Consider the following 19,629-nt stretch of genomic DNA (forward strand, 5'->3'; position numbering starts at 1 on the left):
GACCTGCTTTGAGAGGCCAGTCCGAGTCAAAAATGCCAGGGCCGAATTTCCTCCCCAGTCTAGCCCTGTCTAAAATGCAAAATAAACAGTATGTGTATTAGTTGTATTGATTAAAGGTAAATATTTATTTTTGATCAGATCTCTAGATTCTACAAACACAAAGCCTGGACCACATGTACTTTATATCCCTACCTATGTCTCAGCTACTGTGAGTATGATCTTATGTCAGAGTTCATATTAGTGATTTTGTTTTACTGAAACTACTACTTAACAAATGTTGAATGCTTTATCTGGCAACAAAATGGCTCTTAATGTTTCCAATAACTATATTTATAGAAGCTGTTACATCATTTACATAACAGTGAGAATCGTTTCTCTTTTTCATCTTGGGGATTTACAGTCATTTGTCTCTTCATGCATATTAAACATGTAAAGAGGAAGGAAGCTGGCGTCGCCTTTTTCCACTCAAGTCAAAAAACCACAGAGAAAAGAAGTGTCTATAAAGACCACATTCTCTTTTAGATGAAAAGTTTTGTGATGGACTGAGCCAGTATTTGTGAAGCTGATTAAATGTAGAGGACAGGAAAAGCTATGATTTCAACCTCAGCGGCCGGTGGATTTACTGTCCTCCTCTTTGTTCAAGGTAGTGTACTTTAATTTTTATATGTAAGGGCAGAAAACATACTGGGGAAATCCAGATGCAGGCATTGTTCTAAATGGTAAGAAAGAGTGATGTGGTTTGTTACCATCCTTGTGACACCAAAGTAGTTTCCTAGATTATTTCTGGGATGTTTGGCAGACCTTGTGTCAGCAACCTTCTACTGTAACTTTATAACATTAAACTTCATCAGTACAGGGTTTTTAAAACACAGTTAAGTGCCTAACACCATAGAAATAGAATAAGACAATTACAGTCAATAGAACAATCCTACAGAACATCACGAAAATTACCAGAACACTCAGGCAAGAAGACGTAAGTTAGAACATGATGAAATAAGGCAAAAGGCCAGTTCCAAAATAGTTGGGGCGCCATGTTTAATGAAATAAAACAGAAGTCAATGGTTGTCAAATCTTTTAAACCCATATTTTATTCACAATAGAACTTAAACAACGCATCAGATGTTTAAACTGAGACATTCTTACCATATTATGAACACTATTTCATGATAGGAGCTCAGTGATGTACCTGATGGCCGGAAAGTGCTTGAAAAAAATACATTAGGATTATTTAACTTGGAAATGAGGCTAAAACATGAGAGTAATATGCTCTCTGCATTCTGTTTTTAAGATGATTTCTTGATAAATTCCTCTGGGATCTTCTAAACCAGTGTTTCTAGAATTTTATTTTCCACCCTTTACAAGGTATAAGACATCATGACCCGACAACTCTGTTTTCCATCTATATAGATTTATTGGAATTTCCCCTTGTGGTACTAATAAAGGAATGTCTTATCTTTAGCTTGTCAGGTCTGTCTTCTGGGCCGTCAGCAGCTGGTTGGTTAAGCTGATGGCCACTGCTAGCCCTGATAGTATTAATTCCAGATCCAACCTGGTCCTGACCTGGCTCTTTCTGTTTCCCGAGCCTGGAGGAAGTCACTTCACCTCCATTACATAAGCTTTCTTTGCGTGCTTGACCCCCTGGGATTCAGTGGCTGTCTCATCTGGAACAAAGCATTTTTCATCACTAGCCAAGCATCCATGACTTTAACACTTTTGCCATCCAGTGGCGAGAACTGCCTTCTATTTGATTATGATACGGATGAGTGTCAATGGATGGAACCCCCATATTGGCTATAATTTGAACTGCAGACGTAAATGTTACACTAAATACTGCAGCAAAGACATTCTGAAAATTCATTTGACGACCCCAAAAAAAACCTCCCATGGCCCAAATGTGGGTCCCGACCCAGGCATTGGGAATGAGTTCTCTAAACTGACATTTAGCTGGTGTGTATGCATGAATAAGAGTGTATATAGATGCTGTGTTCTCCCTGATTACATAAGTACAGAATTTAATTTTTAATTAATATATTAATTATTATTTAATTATGAAAAAGCACGAGCCAGAGGAGGTTGTCCTTATCATGAGGCGATAACAGAAAATCTCTGAGAAAGATTTTCCAGAAGGGTAAAAAACTTAAAGCAGTGTCTGTGTATGCTTTTTGTATTCTATCGGTCAAAAATTAGTTTGTTATTACAAAATCATGTCTGTAGTAGTAAACTTGTTTGGAATTATCAAATGACATGATAACTTGTTTTCTAAAGCATTTTCTTTGTCATTGATTTTATGTCCTAAAGTTTAGTTTAGCTTACTTTCTCTCTCTTTGTTGTCTTTCTAGGAGATGATAAACCAGCACTTAACTTGCTTTTTTAAAGAGGGATATAGTGAAACTGAATCATCTCCATGCTGAAGAGCTCTGTTTTTCTCTCAGCACACAGGTGTGAACTTTACAGCAAGACAACAGTGACTCCAGCATACCTTATACCATGTAGGATGTTTCTGCTATCGCCAAGGCAGGATGACTGCGGGCTCTTTAAAGTATTAAAGGCTGATAAATCAACTTAACAAAAACTGCGGCCTTTAAAAAGTATTGAAACGTCTTAAATGCAAGACTATAAAGTCTGCCCTACCCTACCCTTGTAGACTAGTTTTTCAGTATTTTTGTGTTAATATATTCTTAGCATCATAGTATAATTACCTAAATCACTTTCTTAGGTTTTCAGAAAACTAAGGCACATTGATTCAGCAGCATTAGGAGAGTATAGTTAGGCAGATATCACAATTTGGCCCAAAAAAAGTCTAAGGTAATTATGCTATGAGGCTAACGATATACATACTTAAGACCCACAATAAATGAATAAAGATGCACCAGTGTTTCTCTATTGTATGCTGTGAGAATTCTTAGCCAATCTAGAATAATGGAAATAAATTAGTAAAATTAGCTTTTTAGCTGCAACTTTAAAGTGGCTAGCTATTATTACTGTACTATGACTACTTTGGCTGCTTCAGTAAAAAAAAAATTTAGAAATTTCCATTGACAGCTACTTTATAGTATCAAACTGAGGTCTTTTTTTAACCCATGGTTTGATCTCAAAATGCTCCTAGAAAGTTTAATCTGCATGCTACAACAAGAACTCATTGAAAATTCAATTTCAGCTGAAATTGCATGGGGATGCTGAGAGCCGAATTGTGGAAGAACTGCTAAAAATAGCCATAAAGCACAAACAGCTAAAAATAGCATAAAAATGCCAAAAATGGTGAAAATAGCTGAAAATTGCCTAAAAAAGCAGAAATTAGCCTTAGATAAGCTGAAAATAGCATAAGAATAGCTCAAAGTACCTTTAAAATAAAGAACAGAATAACAATAATGTGGATGCTTACTCAGCATCCTCAGTAATCAACGAATGTATGACTAAATACTAGTTTACCATTAACAAATATATAGCTAAGTTAAAGAGCTGGCCCATCTGAAATAATGTTAATTTAGTTTTAGAAAAAGCAAAATAGTTAAAAAAACAAACAAAAAAAAAACAAAAAACAAAAAACAAAAAACAAAAAAAAAACAAACAAACAAAAAAAAACTATCAGTGGTATAAAAAAGTATTATAGATAGCTGAAAAGAGCACCAGAAGCTGAAGAGTTTGATAGTAGAATAGTGAAAATAGCTCACGAAATGCCAGTTATGAGGAGTTGAAAAAAGTGCAATTTTTATGTAAAACCCCATTCGTTTGTTAAGTTAAGCATTTTTAAAATGATCAAAGTTGTAAATGAGAAAAGTCATCGCCATCATGTCCTAAAAGAATTGAATAGAATGATATTATAATGATGAGTATAGCTCAAAGAGTGAGAGAAGAGATACGTGGCAAAAAAGACAGAAACATAAAAATAAAGAACAGGATAACAATACTAAATACCCTGGCATTTTTTCCTGTGTTGTAATACTCTTGGCTGACTGCCAAGGTCAACCCTACCCATGGGTCTGTATGTGACTGCCTGAGTAACTGACTGACTGACTATACTCTCAGAGCTGTACAGAGCTGTGTCAGCTGTGGAGTGGCGACATATAATGGGGATCATGGAGCATAGTAGATCCTCAGCTCATGCCATGCTCTCTAAACGTCACAAAGCACATGGGTTTGTCAGACTCCATGTCTGCCATCAGGCAAATCCTTCTTGAAAAGCTCCAATTAACAACACTGTGCCAAACTGAGCACTGTTTGGAATAATCAGCATCACCAAAGGCTGCTGTGGTAGCTGTTAGCTCAGATGTAGCTGTAGGAAAGCGGCAGTTTAATTGGAACTGGACCACATTTCTTTTTAAAACAAGAGCATAAAGCCCCACTGAAAGCTTATCTCAGCAGAAAAGATGTTGCATGTCTCCTGACCGGCCTTGGTATCAGTTTTATTCACAGAGAAGCTCTGCTATTAACAGTCGATGGCAGTGATAGTCTGTCAATTTAAGAGCAGTGCATGTGTACAACTTAATTTTGTCTTGTCGCTCTAGCCTGTCATGAATGTGACAGAACGTTCTTTCAAACACCTTCTTAGAATTTTTTTGAAAAAGTCCTGCCCTTCCAAAACACTTTCTATATGAGCTTTTCTAGATTAATGTGAAATACAGCCATGCAAATGGAGTTATGAGCCAGTCCATCCAGCACGTCAGGTTAGTGCTCTGTCTGTAGCGCTGTGGATACCTTAGTCGGTGGAGTAGGCGGAGCTACTCCTCTGCCCTGTCCAGCATTACAGCAGAATCCCAGATAGTTTTGGTCAGCCATGTACTCGGTGTACTATTCTTGTTATCCTACAACCAGCACAAAATATGTACAGTCATGGACGAAAATGTTGGCACCCCTGGAATTTTCCAGAAAATACATCATTTCTCCCAGAAATTGTTGCAATCACAAATGTTTTTGGTATACATGTGTTTATTTCCTTCATGTGCATTGGAACAACACAAAAAAATCAGAAGAAAAAAGACAAAATTGACAAAATTATACACAAAACCCAAAAAATGGGCTGGACAATATGATTGTCCTCCTTTCTAAACTGTGGGTAAATCATTTTTTTCCAGCATGTGATGCTCATTTAAACTCACCTGTGGCAGTAACAGGTGCTGCAATCTAGAAATCACACCTGAAGCCAGTTAGAATGTCTAAAAGTTGACTCAGCCTTTGTGTTGTGTGTCTGTGTGTGTCACACCAAGCATGGAGGAGAAGAAGAGGAGCCCAGAATCATCTGAGGACTTAAGAAGCAAAATAAAGTAAAAATATGAACAATCTCAAGGTTAAAGACCATCTCCAGAGATCCTGAGATTCCTTTGTCCACTGTGTGTAATATAATCAAGAAGTTTATAACCATGGAGCTGTGGCTAATCTCCCTGGACGTGGACGGAAGAGAAAAACTGACAAAAGAATGCAACGCAGGATAGTTGGAATGGTGGATAAACATCCTCAGTCAACTTCCACACAGATTCAGGCTGTCCTGCAGACTCAGGGTGCAAAAGTGTCAGCTGGGACCATACATGGTCATCTGAATGAGATGAAGCGCTCAAACATGGTGGAGCTTCAAGGATGTTTTGGGGTTGTTTTGCTGCCTCTGGCACTGGGTGCCTTGACTGTGTGACAGGAATCATGAAATCTGGAGACTATCAAAAGATTTTGGGCCACAATGTAGGGCCTAGTGTCAGAAAGCTGGGTCTGGGTCAGAGGTCATGGGTGTTCCAGCAGGACAATGACCCCAAACATACCTCAGAAAGCACCAAGAAATGGTTGGAGACAAAGCTGGAGAGTTCTGAAGAGGCCAGCAATGAGTCCAGATCTAAATCCCATTGAACACCTATGGAGAGATCTCAGAACTGCTGTTGAAGAAGCACCCTTCAAATCTGAGAGACCTGGAGCAGTTTGGAGAAGAAGAGTGGTCCAAAATTCCAGCTGAGAGGTGTAAGAAGCTTGATGGTTACAGGAACAGATTGGTCTTAGTTATTTTTTTTCCGAGGTTGTGCAACCAAATTTTAAGTTGAGGGTTCCAACAATTTTGTCTGGCCTATTTTTTGAGTTTTGTGAAAAATTATGCCAATTTTATCCTTTTTTCTTCTGATTTTGTGTGTTTTTCCAATGCACATGAAGGAAATAAGTATGTGTATACCAAAACATTTGTTGATTGCAACAATTTCTGGGAGAAATGATGAATTTTCTGGAAAATTTCCAGGGGTGCCAACATTTTCGTCCATGACTGTACATTACTGTGTCACCTAGGAAACCAGTGAGAAACTCAAGATGCAAAAACTCTTACAATGTATGAATAGAGTCTTAAAAATATTAAATTTAATGTTAGATTTTCTGTTTATGCCCTGATCTCATCTGTGCAGGTATCCTGATCAACTGTTTACAGAGATAAGATCTTTATGTCCACTACCACTGAAAACAACCTAGGTGTTTGAGGTCATCTATTTAAAACCATTTTTTCTGCATAGTTTTATTTGCAGAAGAAGCTAACAGTAGCTGTAGTTGCATGTTATGTGGACTCAAAGTAATTTCCTTATTTCTGAAAAGTTGTGCATGATGTCTTAAATTAAAACATTAGTTGGTTTGTGGCATTACTTCTCACTCTGTTATCTACATGTCACAGTTGTTGCTCACGTCTCCTTATTTAACCGTTTCCATTCACACATGGGTGCAGCCTGACCACAGACAAGAAGCAATCAAGCAAAGCAGAAAGTTTGTGATCATGTTCCCCACCCTCCTGATATTATTATTGTTTAAATTCTAGGTCTACAGTTTTTCATGATAATGAGACCCTCACCACAACCTCAGTATTATGTCTGTATCTGCAGAGATCGTCTGCTGGTACTGCTTTTGCAGGTTCCTCAATGAACCCATTATTGTATTAATGCTGGATCTTTAGGTGCATCACCATTTTGTCATAGGGAGGGTTCTGGCTTCTATTCAGTGTCTCTGTAGTCCTGAGTTGACCTTCAGAATTATTCTGTTCTCCCCTCGGCCTGAATATTACATCTAGGGCTGGAATGATGCCAATGACTCAATTAAAAACATCCTCAAGGCATTGCTTCAATCAGTCGTGTAGCCATGTATGTCCATGGTGTAAGCTTGGACATTGCGCTGTGTTTTGCATGGACTGTTGTTTGTGTGGCACATTGTATTTGTTTTCACTGTTATTATAACGTAAATGCAGTAAAGATGCTGATCCGTGTGAAAATCATGAGAGAAGAGAAAGAAGATAATGCAGTCAAGTTGACCGCCACTCGTCCTGCTGCGTTTTTTACACATTCACGAGCTGTGGAATAACAGCAGATACGGCTCTATGCCAACGTTGTAGCGATGTTTTATTGTAAAAAAGGTTTAAATAAAGAAAAAGTTTTCTACGGAGAGTGAAGAGCCTTTAACACAGGCCTATTCAATTATCGGCCCGGGGCCACATTCGGCCCAGAGCCCACCACCAGCTGGCCCGTCCTGTGGTCATGCCAGAGAAGCAGAAAGGAACCTGTTTCCCAAGTTTTCATAAATTCCCAAAGTATCTCTGACCATGAAGGTGTTGTTCTGAAGCGTGGCTAGATGTTGACAGAAGTGGCTACAAAAAAGAACAGGTATAATCAGTCCTTGTCAACTACAACTGTGCAAATCTAGTTTTTTTGCACTTTAATGTATGTCTGGGTAAGATGTGACCAAAATGATCATTTGCCTGTCTTGGCCAGGACACTCTTGTGAATGAGATTCTTGATCTCAGTGAGGTTCTCCTGGATAAATAAATTTTAAATAAACTTTTTTTAAAGAATTTCGTTTTTATTTTTTCATTCTATTTATTTTCTTTTTATTCAAGTGAAAAAACCCATTTCTAATACCTCAGGTTATGTTCAAATTCAGCTCTTTTGTTGTGTTTTTATGCTCTTTTTGTTGTGTTTTTGTCATGTTGTCAAATTTAAAAGGGAGACTGAATTAAAAGTGCATATTTTTCATCAGATTGATCTGTATTGGTTCCAAATTTGTCATTATCAGCTGCTTTCTGGGCACTGAACATGTCCGGCCGGCTTCATTTCTTGATTTTTAAAATTTGGCTCGGCTGAATTTGTAATTGAATAGCCTTGCTTTAACAGGTGAAAGTACACAGATCTCTGAGATTACATGCAGCCTGCACCACTTGCTCATACAAGACAGCGGTCAGTTTATGTTAGAAACTTCACTGATTGACCCGACAGTTTTACAGAAGAGAGACGAGCTTCATGATTCAAGCCTCGTTCTGGTGCTCTCTCTCTCTCTTCCATGTGTGCACATCATACATCACACAAGCATTTAGTAAGACCACATTCTGTTAATTAAATTCCATATTTAATTATCATATTAACCACATTTTCTGTATTTTTGTCTGTATAAAGCACTTTGTGACTGCTGTCTCTGAAAAGTTCTATACAAATAAACTTTATTTAAACTTTACAGTCAAACAGAAACGTTATTGCCACAAACGGGGTCTGAGACAGAGAGAGGAAATAGGTCAGAGTTCATCATCATACAGTCAGGATTTAACAGATCATGGATCCAGATTTACCTGAAAACCTGTTCCCAGGTTAAAGTCATGGTGGACCACACAAAAATATGATTTCAAAAATTAGAAGACAACACCCTTTTAAAAATAGATCCAGTTCTTTTACTGTAAAAGTCCAGCTTTCAGACATCATCAGACCACTGAGTAAATAATGGAGATTTATTTCTTTTTAGAATGTGAAATATTACACTAATGCTTGAAGCAGAGGATTTTGAAATTTTTATACCTATTTTTAACACACAAGTGGTCAATTAAAGGGACCCACCTTATTTCCTCATTTGTCTAGTACTATTTCCCTTGGAAAAAAGCAAAAGTGATAGATTAAAAACATTAAGTATTTCTTATTAGAGTACTCGATTAATGGACAGAAGAATCAATAGAGTACAAAGATGATCGATTACTGCAGCCCTGAGTACATCTACAATATCTGGGAGTGTTTAAAGCTAAACTAAATATGAGCCCTGACCCAAAAGTGTAATCCCAGTCACGGTTTACTATGGACTCTAAAAACTCAGACAAAATCTTTGCTTTGTCTCACCAGTGCTAGTTAATAGGACCAGTACTCTGTGCTTCTCCTCTATGGATGAAACTCCAGATCTCTTCATGTTTCTGATTGTAGTTTCATCTCTTTGTGTTTTAGTGGTCCAGAGTCAGACTGACTGGGGAGTTACTTACTCACAAACTAAAGTCTGTGCCTTGGAAGGATCAACAGTGGAACTAAGCTGCACCTACTCATATCCAAATTATTACTATTATGTAATTACATCATTCTGGTTTACTAAAATACAGAATAATGAACCTGTTGATGTGAGAACAGACTCACAGTACACAGGACGTGTGGAGTACAGTTGTGAAGGGAAACGCTGCACTCTGAGAATCATTAACGTAGAGAAGAGCGACTCAGCTACGTACAGGTTCAGGTTCATAACAAACCTAGATGGTGGCAGATATATGGGTAACCCTGGAGTCATTTTGTCTGTCAAAGGTAATGTTACGTCTGTGTTTATTATAACAAGAAAATAAACCAGCAGTTTTGTATATTTGTGTTTGTTGACAGTGATGTCTAAAATAACCTTATTTCACCGCCACAGATCCAGATCTTCAGGTGCAGAGAATTGATTCATGGTCTTCCAAGCTACAACTGAAATGTCTCAGCCGTTGTCTTTTACCCCATCTTGTCTCCTATGTTTGGTACAAGAATGGACAGAAAATCTCTGCAGAAAAATCTTTTTATTCAGCCGAGTATTTTTATGCAGACAGCTACTCCTGTGCTTTGAAAGGCTATGAGGATTTTCCCTCTCCTCTGTACTGTGAGTTTACTTCACCATCTGCCACAAACATAACAGCATCTGACAGATGAAGTATTGTTCTGTATTTTTAATATTGCTACAATATTTTAATTTTAACTAACTCTGATCTAAAATGGTCTTTTTGTATCTTTCAGGTTACTATGATTCTTCCTGTAACAAAGTGAAATACACTCACAGAACCATCTGCGCCCCCAGAGGCTCATCAGTGGACATCTCTTGTTCTTGCAGAAGTTATGAAAGCATCAGCTCAAAATTCTGGTTCAGATCTGAGCATAGTCAGCAGTGGCAATATTATCTACAACCTAAAGACCTCAGACAAGATTCCCAGTACAGAAATCGAGTTCAGGTCACTGACTCTAGGAGAGGAGACACCAGCACCCTGAGAATCTCTGACCTGCGAAGGAATGATTCAGCCGTCTATCATTTCAAATTTACTGCAGGAAGCTCTGGATGGGGGAACAGTTTACATGGTACAGCTCTGACTGTAACAGGTACAGATGAACACAAATCAACACAGAAACACAACCACAGTTCTTTCAAAATACTGGACATATTGATTTAGGTTGATTACTATTAGCTTGTGTATTAACTGTCTAAGTGAATACCCACTGGACTTGTGTCCACAATCTTTATTTCTGTTAACCCATGTGTATTTTTCAATTTTTCTCAAAGAATCCACAAAGTCCACAGTATAATTTAAATATAGTCTTTGCTTCAGAGCTCGCTGGCAGATGCTGTGAATTTATGCCCTTTAAACTTTAGAAGCTTCAGTTCATGATTTTATTTTTAGTAGATTTGTCAGTTGGATCTGATGGTGATCTGGTTGTAAAATATATCTTATTTACCCCATTTTATCCACACTAAGCTGCCAGCATTGAAACATTTATCGCGATGTGATCAAGGTTATTAAGGTCCATGCTTTTTTTTGCATGGACATGAATCTCATGCTTTATTGTTCCTTTCAGCACACTTTGGTTAAGCCATGTCAGCTTCTCTTTGCCACCACAGTGAAGTAAAATAGGTCCAGCACTGCTCATTAATGTCTAGTTTTACTTTAGAAACTCACAGACAGCCCAGTGGACAAGTCAATAGTCATCTACACCTTGTATTATCAAACATGTGACAAATAAAGGTTCTTTGCAGATGATGTCAAGCAGCAGAGAACTGCCTTTGGGGGCAAGAAGGGATTTCTACATAGAGAAACGCTACCAAAAGGCTGTGTTTTTAGCTATTTATGAAAATACCAAGCAAAGGGAGAAAATAAAAGCGCTCACACAGAAGAATTAAAGCTCAGGGTGAAATGGCAGCAAAGAGGAATTGAAAAATCATTTAAAGCCTGGACAAGCAGTGTCACATATGTACAGGTATATCCCTATAAAGAATGAGGGCAGTGGACTCAGGATGATGCTCTTGGTTGAAAAACAACACCAACAACAACACCAACAGAAACGTACCAAAACATTACAGAACAAAAACCCTGGAAAATATAATGCATAGAAGCAACACTCCAAAGTACACTTAGGCAGTTGACAGAAATAAAGACCCAGGTGTTTTTTTTATCCACTGTACAAAAACTTTTTTCTGCTTTTCAAGATTACATGACAAAGGTCCTTGGTGTGCTTTATTTCACTAATAAACTTTATAGCTGTTGCAATGATGTGTTTTCATATTATTTTTTTATTTTTAGCACTGATAACAGCAGCGTTTCTTTTCCTTGTATCTAGATTTACAGGTACAGGTGATGAAGATAACAACCTACCACTCTTACACAGAGGCAGAGCTGAGATGTCACAGCAGCTGCAGTGAAGCGGATCGTCTTTCATACGTCTGGTCCAGGAACAGACAGACAGTCGACTGGGAGAGTAAATCTACTTATAAAGTCATATATGATCTTGAAGATGAGATCTCCTGTGCTTTAAAAGGACAAGAAGGATTTCCCTCTTCATCAGTGTGTGAGTTAAGACTGTTTCATGGCAAAAACACACCTTCACACACACACTACAACCAAATTATACTTAAAGCTAACTGAAAGTAATATGAAATGAATAAGTTTAAAATTTAAATGCAGAAAAAGTATTTATGTAGCAAAAGTGATTTAACTATCAATAAAAGCGATGATAAGAAGAGCAAAAGAGAAGAATATATTTTCCAGTTTCTGAATGTGTTTGACAGCCATGACAGCTGTGAGAGATGGTCACTAAATGTGGGATTCAACTTAAATGTGATATATCTCAGTAAGTGGTCATGGATTGGCAAGAAATAAGATCAATTTAAACTCACATTAAGATGTGGAATGATGATATAAAAGTGGTGAATATGAAGAAAAATGAGATGATTTTAAGACAGAAGGAGGCTGGTAGAGGAGCAGGTGTGTAGACAGATGGAGGGACTCAGGTGTAGTGAGGTTGTGGTTCAGGCTAAACAGGGACAGTGGATGAACTGGGAGAGTGTAGAGAAGAGTTGGAGAGACCTATGGAGTATGAAGGACAGTAGGGTCAAATTTCTGTTAGGGTCTACCAATGATATGTCCCACCATCACCCCAGAACCTAAAATGCTGGGCTGACAGGACCCATCGTGTCCTTTGTGCCCAGGACAGCAACTCTGAGGCTCATCTTGACAGGATGTTAGATCAGTTTGCCACAAGGTAGACACACATGGAGACATGACAGGGATTTGAATGGATGGATGGGATCTGGATGAGGAGGAGTAATACTAGCTGGGGAATAAATGAAGATTGATGTACCCCCTTAACTCTTCATATTCTGCTCTTTCCTTTCTTCCCTCATGAAAATGAGGGAGTAGGGGGAGGTAGCACATCAAGCCACATCAGGCAGAGGGGTGTGTTAGCCCACTTAAGAGCCCTGGTGAAGGGCTGGTTTCTTTCTGTACATCGGTCTGCACGGTTGAATTGTGGAGGCAAACAGTAATGCATAAAGGACTTCTTTACTGAGCACTATTCCTTTTGTTGACCCAAGTATCTTGAATTTACTCAGAGGAGACTTTGCTGTTATGACTTAGTATGAAATAGTTATTTCTACCTCCATAGCAAGCATCATAAAGCTGTGACTAAAATACTGACCACAAAACAACAAACATGACTGCTGAGTGACACACGTCAGTTTCTTCCTCAGATGCTCCCATGGTTCCCTCTGTAGTTTGGAACCCTCCTGGTGAGATAGTGGAGAACTCCTCTGTGACACTGACCTGCAGCACTGATGCTAACCCAGCCGCTAATATCACCTGGTTCAAGAAGAATGAACCCCAAGACTTTAAACCTTCCAGCAGTGATCAACAGCTCATCTTCAGCTCCATCCAGTCCTCTGATTCAGGAGAGTATGGATGTACAGCAGAGAACAGTCTGGGGAGGAGAACTTCTGCAGACATTGTTGTTGATGTCAAATGTGAGTATCTTTTCTGTCTTTGTGGAAGAACATTTTATAAACCAGCTTTCCTCAGCTATCACTCACTCTCAGGTAGCTGAAATTCACTAGATTAAAACTGAAGAGTTTTCTTTGTAGTGTTTTGAACAAGATTTAAACTTTTGAATATCAGTTTGACAACACTCAGTATCTAAAATGCTGCTCATGGTTATTCATACTTTGTGATTGAACTACCATGGCTGTGGTGGTATGACACCTCGACATAATCCTGCCAACACATCTTCTCCAGATGCTCCAAAGCTTCCCTCTGTGTCTCTGAGTCCTTCTGGTAAAATCATGGAGGGCAGTTCAGTGACTCTGACCTGTAGCAGTGATGCTAACCCTGCAGCTTATTACACCTGGTACAAGGAGAAGCAGACAGCACCTCAGGGACTACAAGGCCTTCATGGTTTCAGCACCATCAGCCCTGAGGACAGAGGGACATACTACTGCAGATCTGAGAATCAGTATGGATGGATCATCTCCTCTCCTGTATTTATAGATGTCCAGTGTAAGCACAACAGTTAGAAGATCAGTACTTGGTCTTTCATGGTTTAGCTTGAAGCGAGGCAAAATTTCTCTCTCAGTTTTTCTTGCTAAAGCTTTCATCCAAGTTCAAACTATTATAACAAACAATTTTTGCAATCAAGTGGGCAGAAGAGGGTGACACAGGAGTGTTTCATTCCTCCCTTACATCAGACTCCTGCAGCAGTAATGCCGTCCCATCCTTATCCTCATAGAATGACTCTTTTTCCCTCACGCTCCCATGTTTTTAGTAAATATCTCCATTTGTCCAATGTGTTGGTTGCCTTAAAGGTGCAGTGAGTAATATTTACCCAGTAGAGTTGAGCAAAGCAAACTTTTGATGAAATGGAAAACATTTATAAGTAGGCCTCTCTAAATTAGTGAGAAACCCCCTGTGTATCAAAAACATGTTTTATTAACTCAGAATAAACCTTTTTGTCCCTTCCATGGACTCCACTATCTTGGATTTTTAGATCTTGCATGTGTCTACAGAACCACTGAAGTGACCAAATGATAGAACAATTTTAGATATTCAGGTTATTAAACACTAATTTAGATAGGCCTGCTTATAAATATTATGTCCCATATAAATGTTATAGTTATGCTACTAGGGTAAATATTACATACTGCACCTTTAATAACAGGCTAAGAAGCTGGACTAGAGCGCCACAACAGTGCAGAGGTCTGGTCTCTGCCCTGATCAAACACTTATTTCTCTGCAACCGGGTGAATATTTAGGTGGTGGAAAGTTTACCTTAATGGTTAAACCATTAGTGAAGCCCATTAGTGGACATGTACTCAGAGAACTGGAGTTAAAGTCCCTCCAGTAACTACAGTCAATGTAAAAGAAAAACACAAATGTATTTATTGTTGACTAAAACAGCTACATCAGGCATGAAGCTCACACTGTAGCTAAATGTGATCTGAGCTGTTTTTCAGATGGTTATTTTAAAAAGTTTAGTTTAATGTGAAAGACAAATCTGCAGTCCCTGTTTTTGATCTGAAATGTCTGAATTAATCCACTGTTAAAATAAATGAAAATTCAGTTTTTGGTAAAAATGGGCCACAAATGTGGCTCAAATGTAGGAACTAGTGAAAGCTTTTGAAGCAGTTTAATTTTTTACCCATAAGCCTCTGTGTTTTTGTCACTATTTTGCAATGCAGACTCTGGCTTTGGTCACCTGCCCTCTCATTATAGTATGATAGTTATTAATTCAGAGAATAGTATTCTTTCTCCAAGCTCATGGCTGACTTTTCTTAAATATAATGGTTTTAACTTTAGTTGTTTTGCATTTTTCTCTTTGTCAATCAGATGCTCCAAAGCTTCCCTCAGTCTCAGTGATTCCCTCTGCTGAGATAGTGGAGGGCAGTTCAGTGACTCTGACCTGTAGCAGTGATGCTAACCCAGCAGCTAAGTACACCTGGTACAAGGAGAACCAGACATTACCTCAGGGACAAAATGGTACTTATTCTTTCACCACTATCCAGTCCAAGGACAGTGGGATTTACTCCTGCAAGTCTGAGAACAAGTATGGTCCCAAGACCTCCAAAGGAGTCTGTATCGATGTTCAGTGTAAGTAAAAACATCCCTCAATAACTTCAACAGTTTACTTTTACAAAGTCCTACTCAGAAAACTTTAAACAACAACTGAGTTTTTGTCTTTTTCTTTTCATGATCTCCCAGACGCCCCACGACCTCCCTCCCTGTCTCTCAGTCCCTCTGCTGCCGTAGTAGAGGGAACTTCACTAAACCTGACCTGTAGCAGTGATGCTAACCCTGCAGCTAAGTACAGCTGGTACAAGGAGAATGAAGAAACATCAGTAGCATCAGGACAGATCTTCATCATCAGTGACATTAGATCTGAACATGGTGGGAATTATTACTGTGAAGCTCACAACAGAAGAGGACGCCACAACTCTACCTTACATCTGGTTGTTGTTTCTGGTAAGCAAACCTGAATACACACTGATTCTCTTCAGTTAAACAGGCCAATGACAGTACACACCTGTTAGCAGAGGAAAACAGATTCATACCAGAATCACAAATGTTGATTTCTACGATTCTGAATCGATTAAAAAGCCCAAAGATCAGTGGGCCACGTTCACCAATCCTAAGATTTCTCTGAATTTTGTTCTTCAGAAAGTTTCTAAGGGAAACCATGTTTACATGTCCGTAAACTGCTGGACTGTTCTCACCTGTGCTCATGAATGCCACGAACTCTTAAGATGGAAATAAGTTGCTGATATGATTCTAATGTATTCCCTGATTGCATTATTGGAATTTGATCTCTGCTTCTCCTTAGGGTCAATGAAATCAGTAACTGCTGGATTGGTCACTTTTTTTTTTCTGGTTGTCATTCTCCTCTGCATCTTCCTGTTTATAAGGTGAGCAGGCCAATTTATATTTTATAGAAAACTGTGCTTAGATTTAGCCAGCCGTTTAAAAAAATAATTTGATGATTAGCTGATGTCATAATGTTTGTTTCCAGAAAAAAGAGATCCTCAGGAGAAACCAACAAGCCTGGAAGAAGGCAGGACAATAAAGGACAGGTAATAACCAAGAGTTTTGGTATCATTTCACACATTTTGACCCATATTTTTAGTTTTTTTAAATGAGACTCACACAATAATGCTTGTTGACCCTCTTTGGATTGTGTGTATTATGATTTTATGCTCTTTGTCACAACCTCTGTTTAAATCACCTGCCAGCAAATAAATACTTTTCATTAAGTCTCTTTGGCATCTCATGAAGATGAACTTTTTAACATTAGTGTCAGTTACAGAGAGCAGAGGAGAGCGACAGCGACGTCTCTAGGTCCTTACAAGTTTTTTTTTTTCTATCTCGACCTGCAGACTGATGACAGCCTCACAGCCCTGCACTAATGCCATTTAAATTTATTAAAGGGATAGTCCCTAGAGATTAATCATCTCATTTTCAAGGGGGTCCCAACCAAAGATACAGAAAAGACAGGAACATTGCAAGACAACCAGAGTAATACAGACATTAAAAATCATTAAGAGAAACCTCACAACACAGACATTACAGGATATTATGAAAGATGCAGGACAGTGCACAAACACTGAAACCTTTAAAATGACTTCATGTGAAACAATTAGAAATTACAGACAGAACAGCATAAGTGCTCAAACTTCTGGTTTATTATTTTACAGAGGAAGTTTCTGATTTTAGATGGGTCCTGTTTTGTCTTTTCTTTTTTTTCTTTTTTTTTTTTGTCTGTCATTGTTAAAAAAACTACATCAAATTTTGGTTTGTGTTCACTGTTCAGTGAACCTCACATATGAAAAAATAACTTGACCAAATTCAGAAGTTTCGGGTGTATAGGAGATAATTTTTGTTGCTTTGGTTATAAATATAGTTTGGTTTTAACAAGTATTGTGTCAAAACTCATAATTCTGGTATAATGAACACCCTAACCTGTAGTGATGTGGCTTTGGGCTTTTTCTAGACATGCATGGAAGTGTTTAGTTGTAACACATGACTTAACTAACCAGCTGATGAGGATAAAACCAACCTAACAGCATGCACTGAACCTCATTTACCTATCTAATGTCCTTTTACTTCTCAGCTCAATTTGGCCTCAGCTAATGACTACCCATCAGCTTCAGCACGAACACAGCCAGCTGAGGAACAGGAAGATCTGTGCTATGCCACCGTAAGCTTCTCAAAAAACAACGAAGACCCTCTCTACTCCAACATTTTGCAAGCTAAACTGGACAGACCAAAGACCAAAAATGAGGAAGAGGAGGATGACGTGGAATACTCTGTGGTCAACTTTGCAAGTGCTAGTTCCCTCCCAGAGTGAGTTTGTGGTTTTCTTTAATTTTGCTTTAAAGGAGTGTTTTACTGTCACCATTTCATCCCTGTTATGTTTCAGCTCGTTCTTAATATTGTGATAATCTTTTTCATTTTTATTTCTAAATTTTATTTTATTTTATTTTTTAGATCAAGACGTCAGGAGGTTGTTGAGGATGCATCTGAACTGTACAGCATGGTCAGCAAGAAACCAAGAGCATGAATGTAAATTACAAATAAAAACCAAATGTGTTTAGTTATTGTAAAGACCTGTCTTTACCATTTACTGCCATTCATTTAGATGGAATGGTCTCAACCAGAAAGGGGCGGGGCCAGCATTGCTTGCAGATCGCCTGGATGGATTATTCTGCTCAGTTATAATGTCTCAAATCAGGCCCTTTATTTTTGAAAAAGGTTAGTAAAGCTCGGTGACATTACGTTGCTGGTGTGGAAGCTTGCATTAACTTGCTACAGGTTAAAAAAACACAAGTGCTTTGTGCAAATTCTTTGCACAAAAAATCTCCTCTGGTGAGCAAGGACCTTAATGATATTTAATTCAAAGCTTTTGCATTTCTATCACGAGATTTTTCTGTCTAATAAAGTCTTTACTCTCTGTGGTTATTGATGTTCAATGTAGTAATTGCACTGATGAATGTTTAAATATCTGATATCTTTTATCTTTAATAGAACAAAATTAAATTAATAAAATTTTTCTTAAGCTGTGAGGTTGTTCATGAAGGTTCGATGTTTTATTTTCCTTGTTTTATTCAGGATGAAGTAGCTATCAGGCTGAACAACAGTCTTTGTTTCTGTCTACTTTTTGGTGTTAATATCAGAAATATGAAAGGTCAGTCTCAGTAGTACTCTGATCTGATCCTTTTAGTCACATCTTCCCCAAACCAAAACTTCAGAAAAACAGTTCAGACTGAATTTGTTTGTTAATGCTTTTATGTATTTTGGCAACTTTGAGTTTTTGATGATGCTGATGAAGCAATATTTAAGTTTAGAACTCGCTTTGTTATCATCCAAAGTCATTCCATCCATTATTTAGCCCATTTATTCTCTTTGGGGTCAAAGGGCACTGGAGGCACTCCCTGTGGTCATAAGGTGAGAGTACACCCTGGACTGGGCACCAGTCAGTCACAGGGCTGACATATAGAGATGACTAGGCATGCTCACATTCACACCTATGGGCAATTAAGGCCGACCAATTAACTTAATGAGCATGTGGGCTGTGGGAGGAAGCCGGAGTAACTGGGAAGAACCCGGGCATGCACAGGGTGACCATGAAAACCACAGGAAAGGCCGTGTATGACGGCGGTTAGAATCAGGAACCTTCTTGCAGCGAGGCGACTGCAGTAACCACTGCTCCACTATGCAGCCCACCTTCAAACGTCATATTTGAAATTCTTTGTTTATTTGGATTCCCATTAGCTTCAGCGTTTACGATGTGCTATTCTTCCAGGGGTCAATACTCAGCATTTTAAAGTAAACTAAAGATGCATTATTTTAATCTAGCTTTTGATTTGGAGGGATTTTAGAATCTTTGTTTTTAAGTTTCATATTTTTTAGATTATATCCTGAATATTTTGAGTTGTATCACTTAAACATTTTGTTTTCACCTTTTTTCATGTTTAGTTTACTGTGCTAATGATTTCATTTTATTTTTATGTTTCATTATTTTAGCATTAAATTATTCATTTTTGGTTTAGAATTGTAAGTTTTTATGCGTTCTTATTAATTTCTGTTTTATTTCCTGTTTCTGTAATTTGTGAAGCATTTTGTGCTGCATGCTTTTAGTAATGAGGCATTTCTGTATAAAGTTGAATTCATTTGAGTTGAGTATGTGGGCTACTTGGTTGAGAAAATGTTTTTTTTTTTATTTTATGGGAAAAATGTTGATAAAGGTGCACTTATATTTGATATCGTGTTTTCAGCTAAGTTATTACTGCATTGCACACAGATATGATGGATCAACCTCTCCTTTAGTATGGGTTTCTGCA

General features: G+C 38.2%; 1 protein-coding gene across 4 annotated transcripts; it reads left to right on the top strand.

Moving 5' to 3' along the window:
- The first annotated feature begins 504 nt into the window (after positions 1–504).
- On the top strand, positions 505–19,225 carry LOC121508023 (B-cell receptor CD22-like). Of its 4 annotated transcripts, XM_041784485.1 has the most exons (13): positions 505–643; positions 9,198–9,542; positions 9,649–9,867; positions 10,002–10,358; positions 11,592–11,819; positions 13,000–13,269; positions 13,538–13,798; positions 15,125–15,385; positions 15,497–15,757; positions 16,116–16,197; positions 16,302–16,362; positions 17,400–17,632; positions 17,777–19,225. In XM_041784485.1, the coding sequence occupies exons 1-13, from the start codon at positions 592–594 to the stop codon at positions 17,847–17,849; spliced, it is 2,703 nt and encodes a 900-aa protein (XP_041640419.1). In that variant the 5' UTR covers positions 505–591; the 3' UTR covers positions 17,850–19,225. The 4 variants fall into 4 exon arrangements, with proteins under 4 accessions (XP_041640419.1, XP_041640420.1, XP_041640422.1 ...); XM_041784486.1 differs by lacking the exon at positions 13,538–13,798 and having other exon boundaries at positions 17,777–19,224; XM_041784487.1 differs by lacking the exon at positions 9,198–9,542 and having other exon boundaries at positions 525–643.
- The last annotated feature ends 404 nt before the right edge of the window (positions 19,226–19,629 follow it).

The sequence above is a fragment of the Cheilinus undulatus genome, linkage group 4 (genome assembly GCF_018320785.1).
Source record: "Cheilinus undulatus linkage group 4, ASM1832078v1, whole genome shotgun sequence".
Lineage (NCBI taxonomy): Eukaryota > Metazoa > Chordata > Actinopteri > Labriformes > Labridae > Cheilinus > Cheilinus undulatus.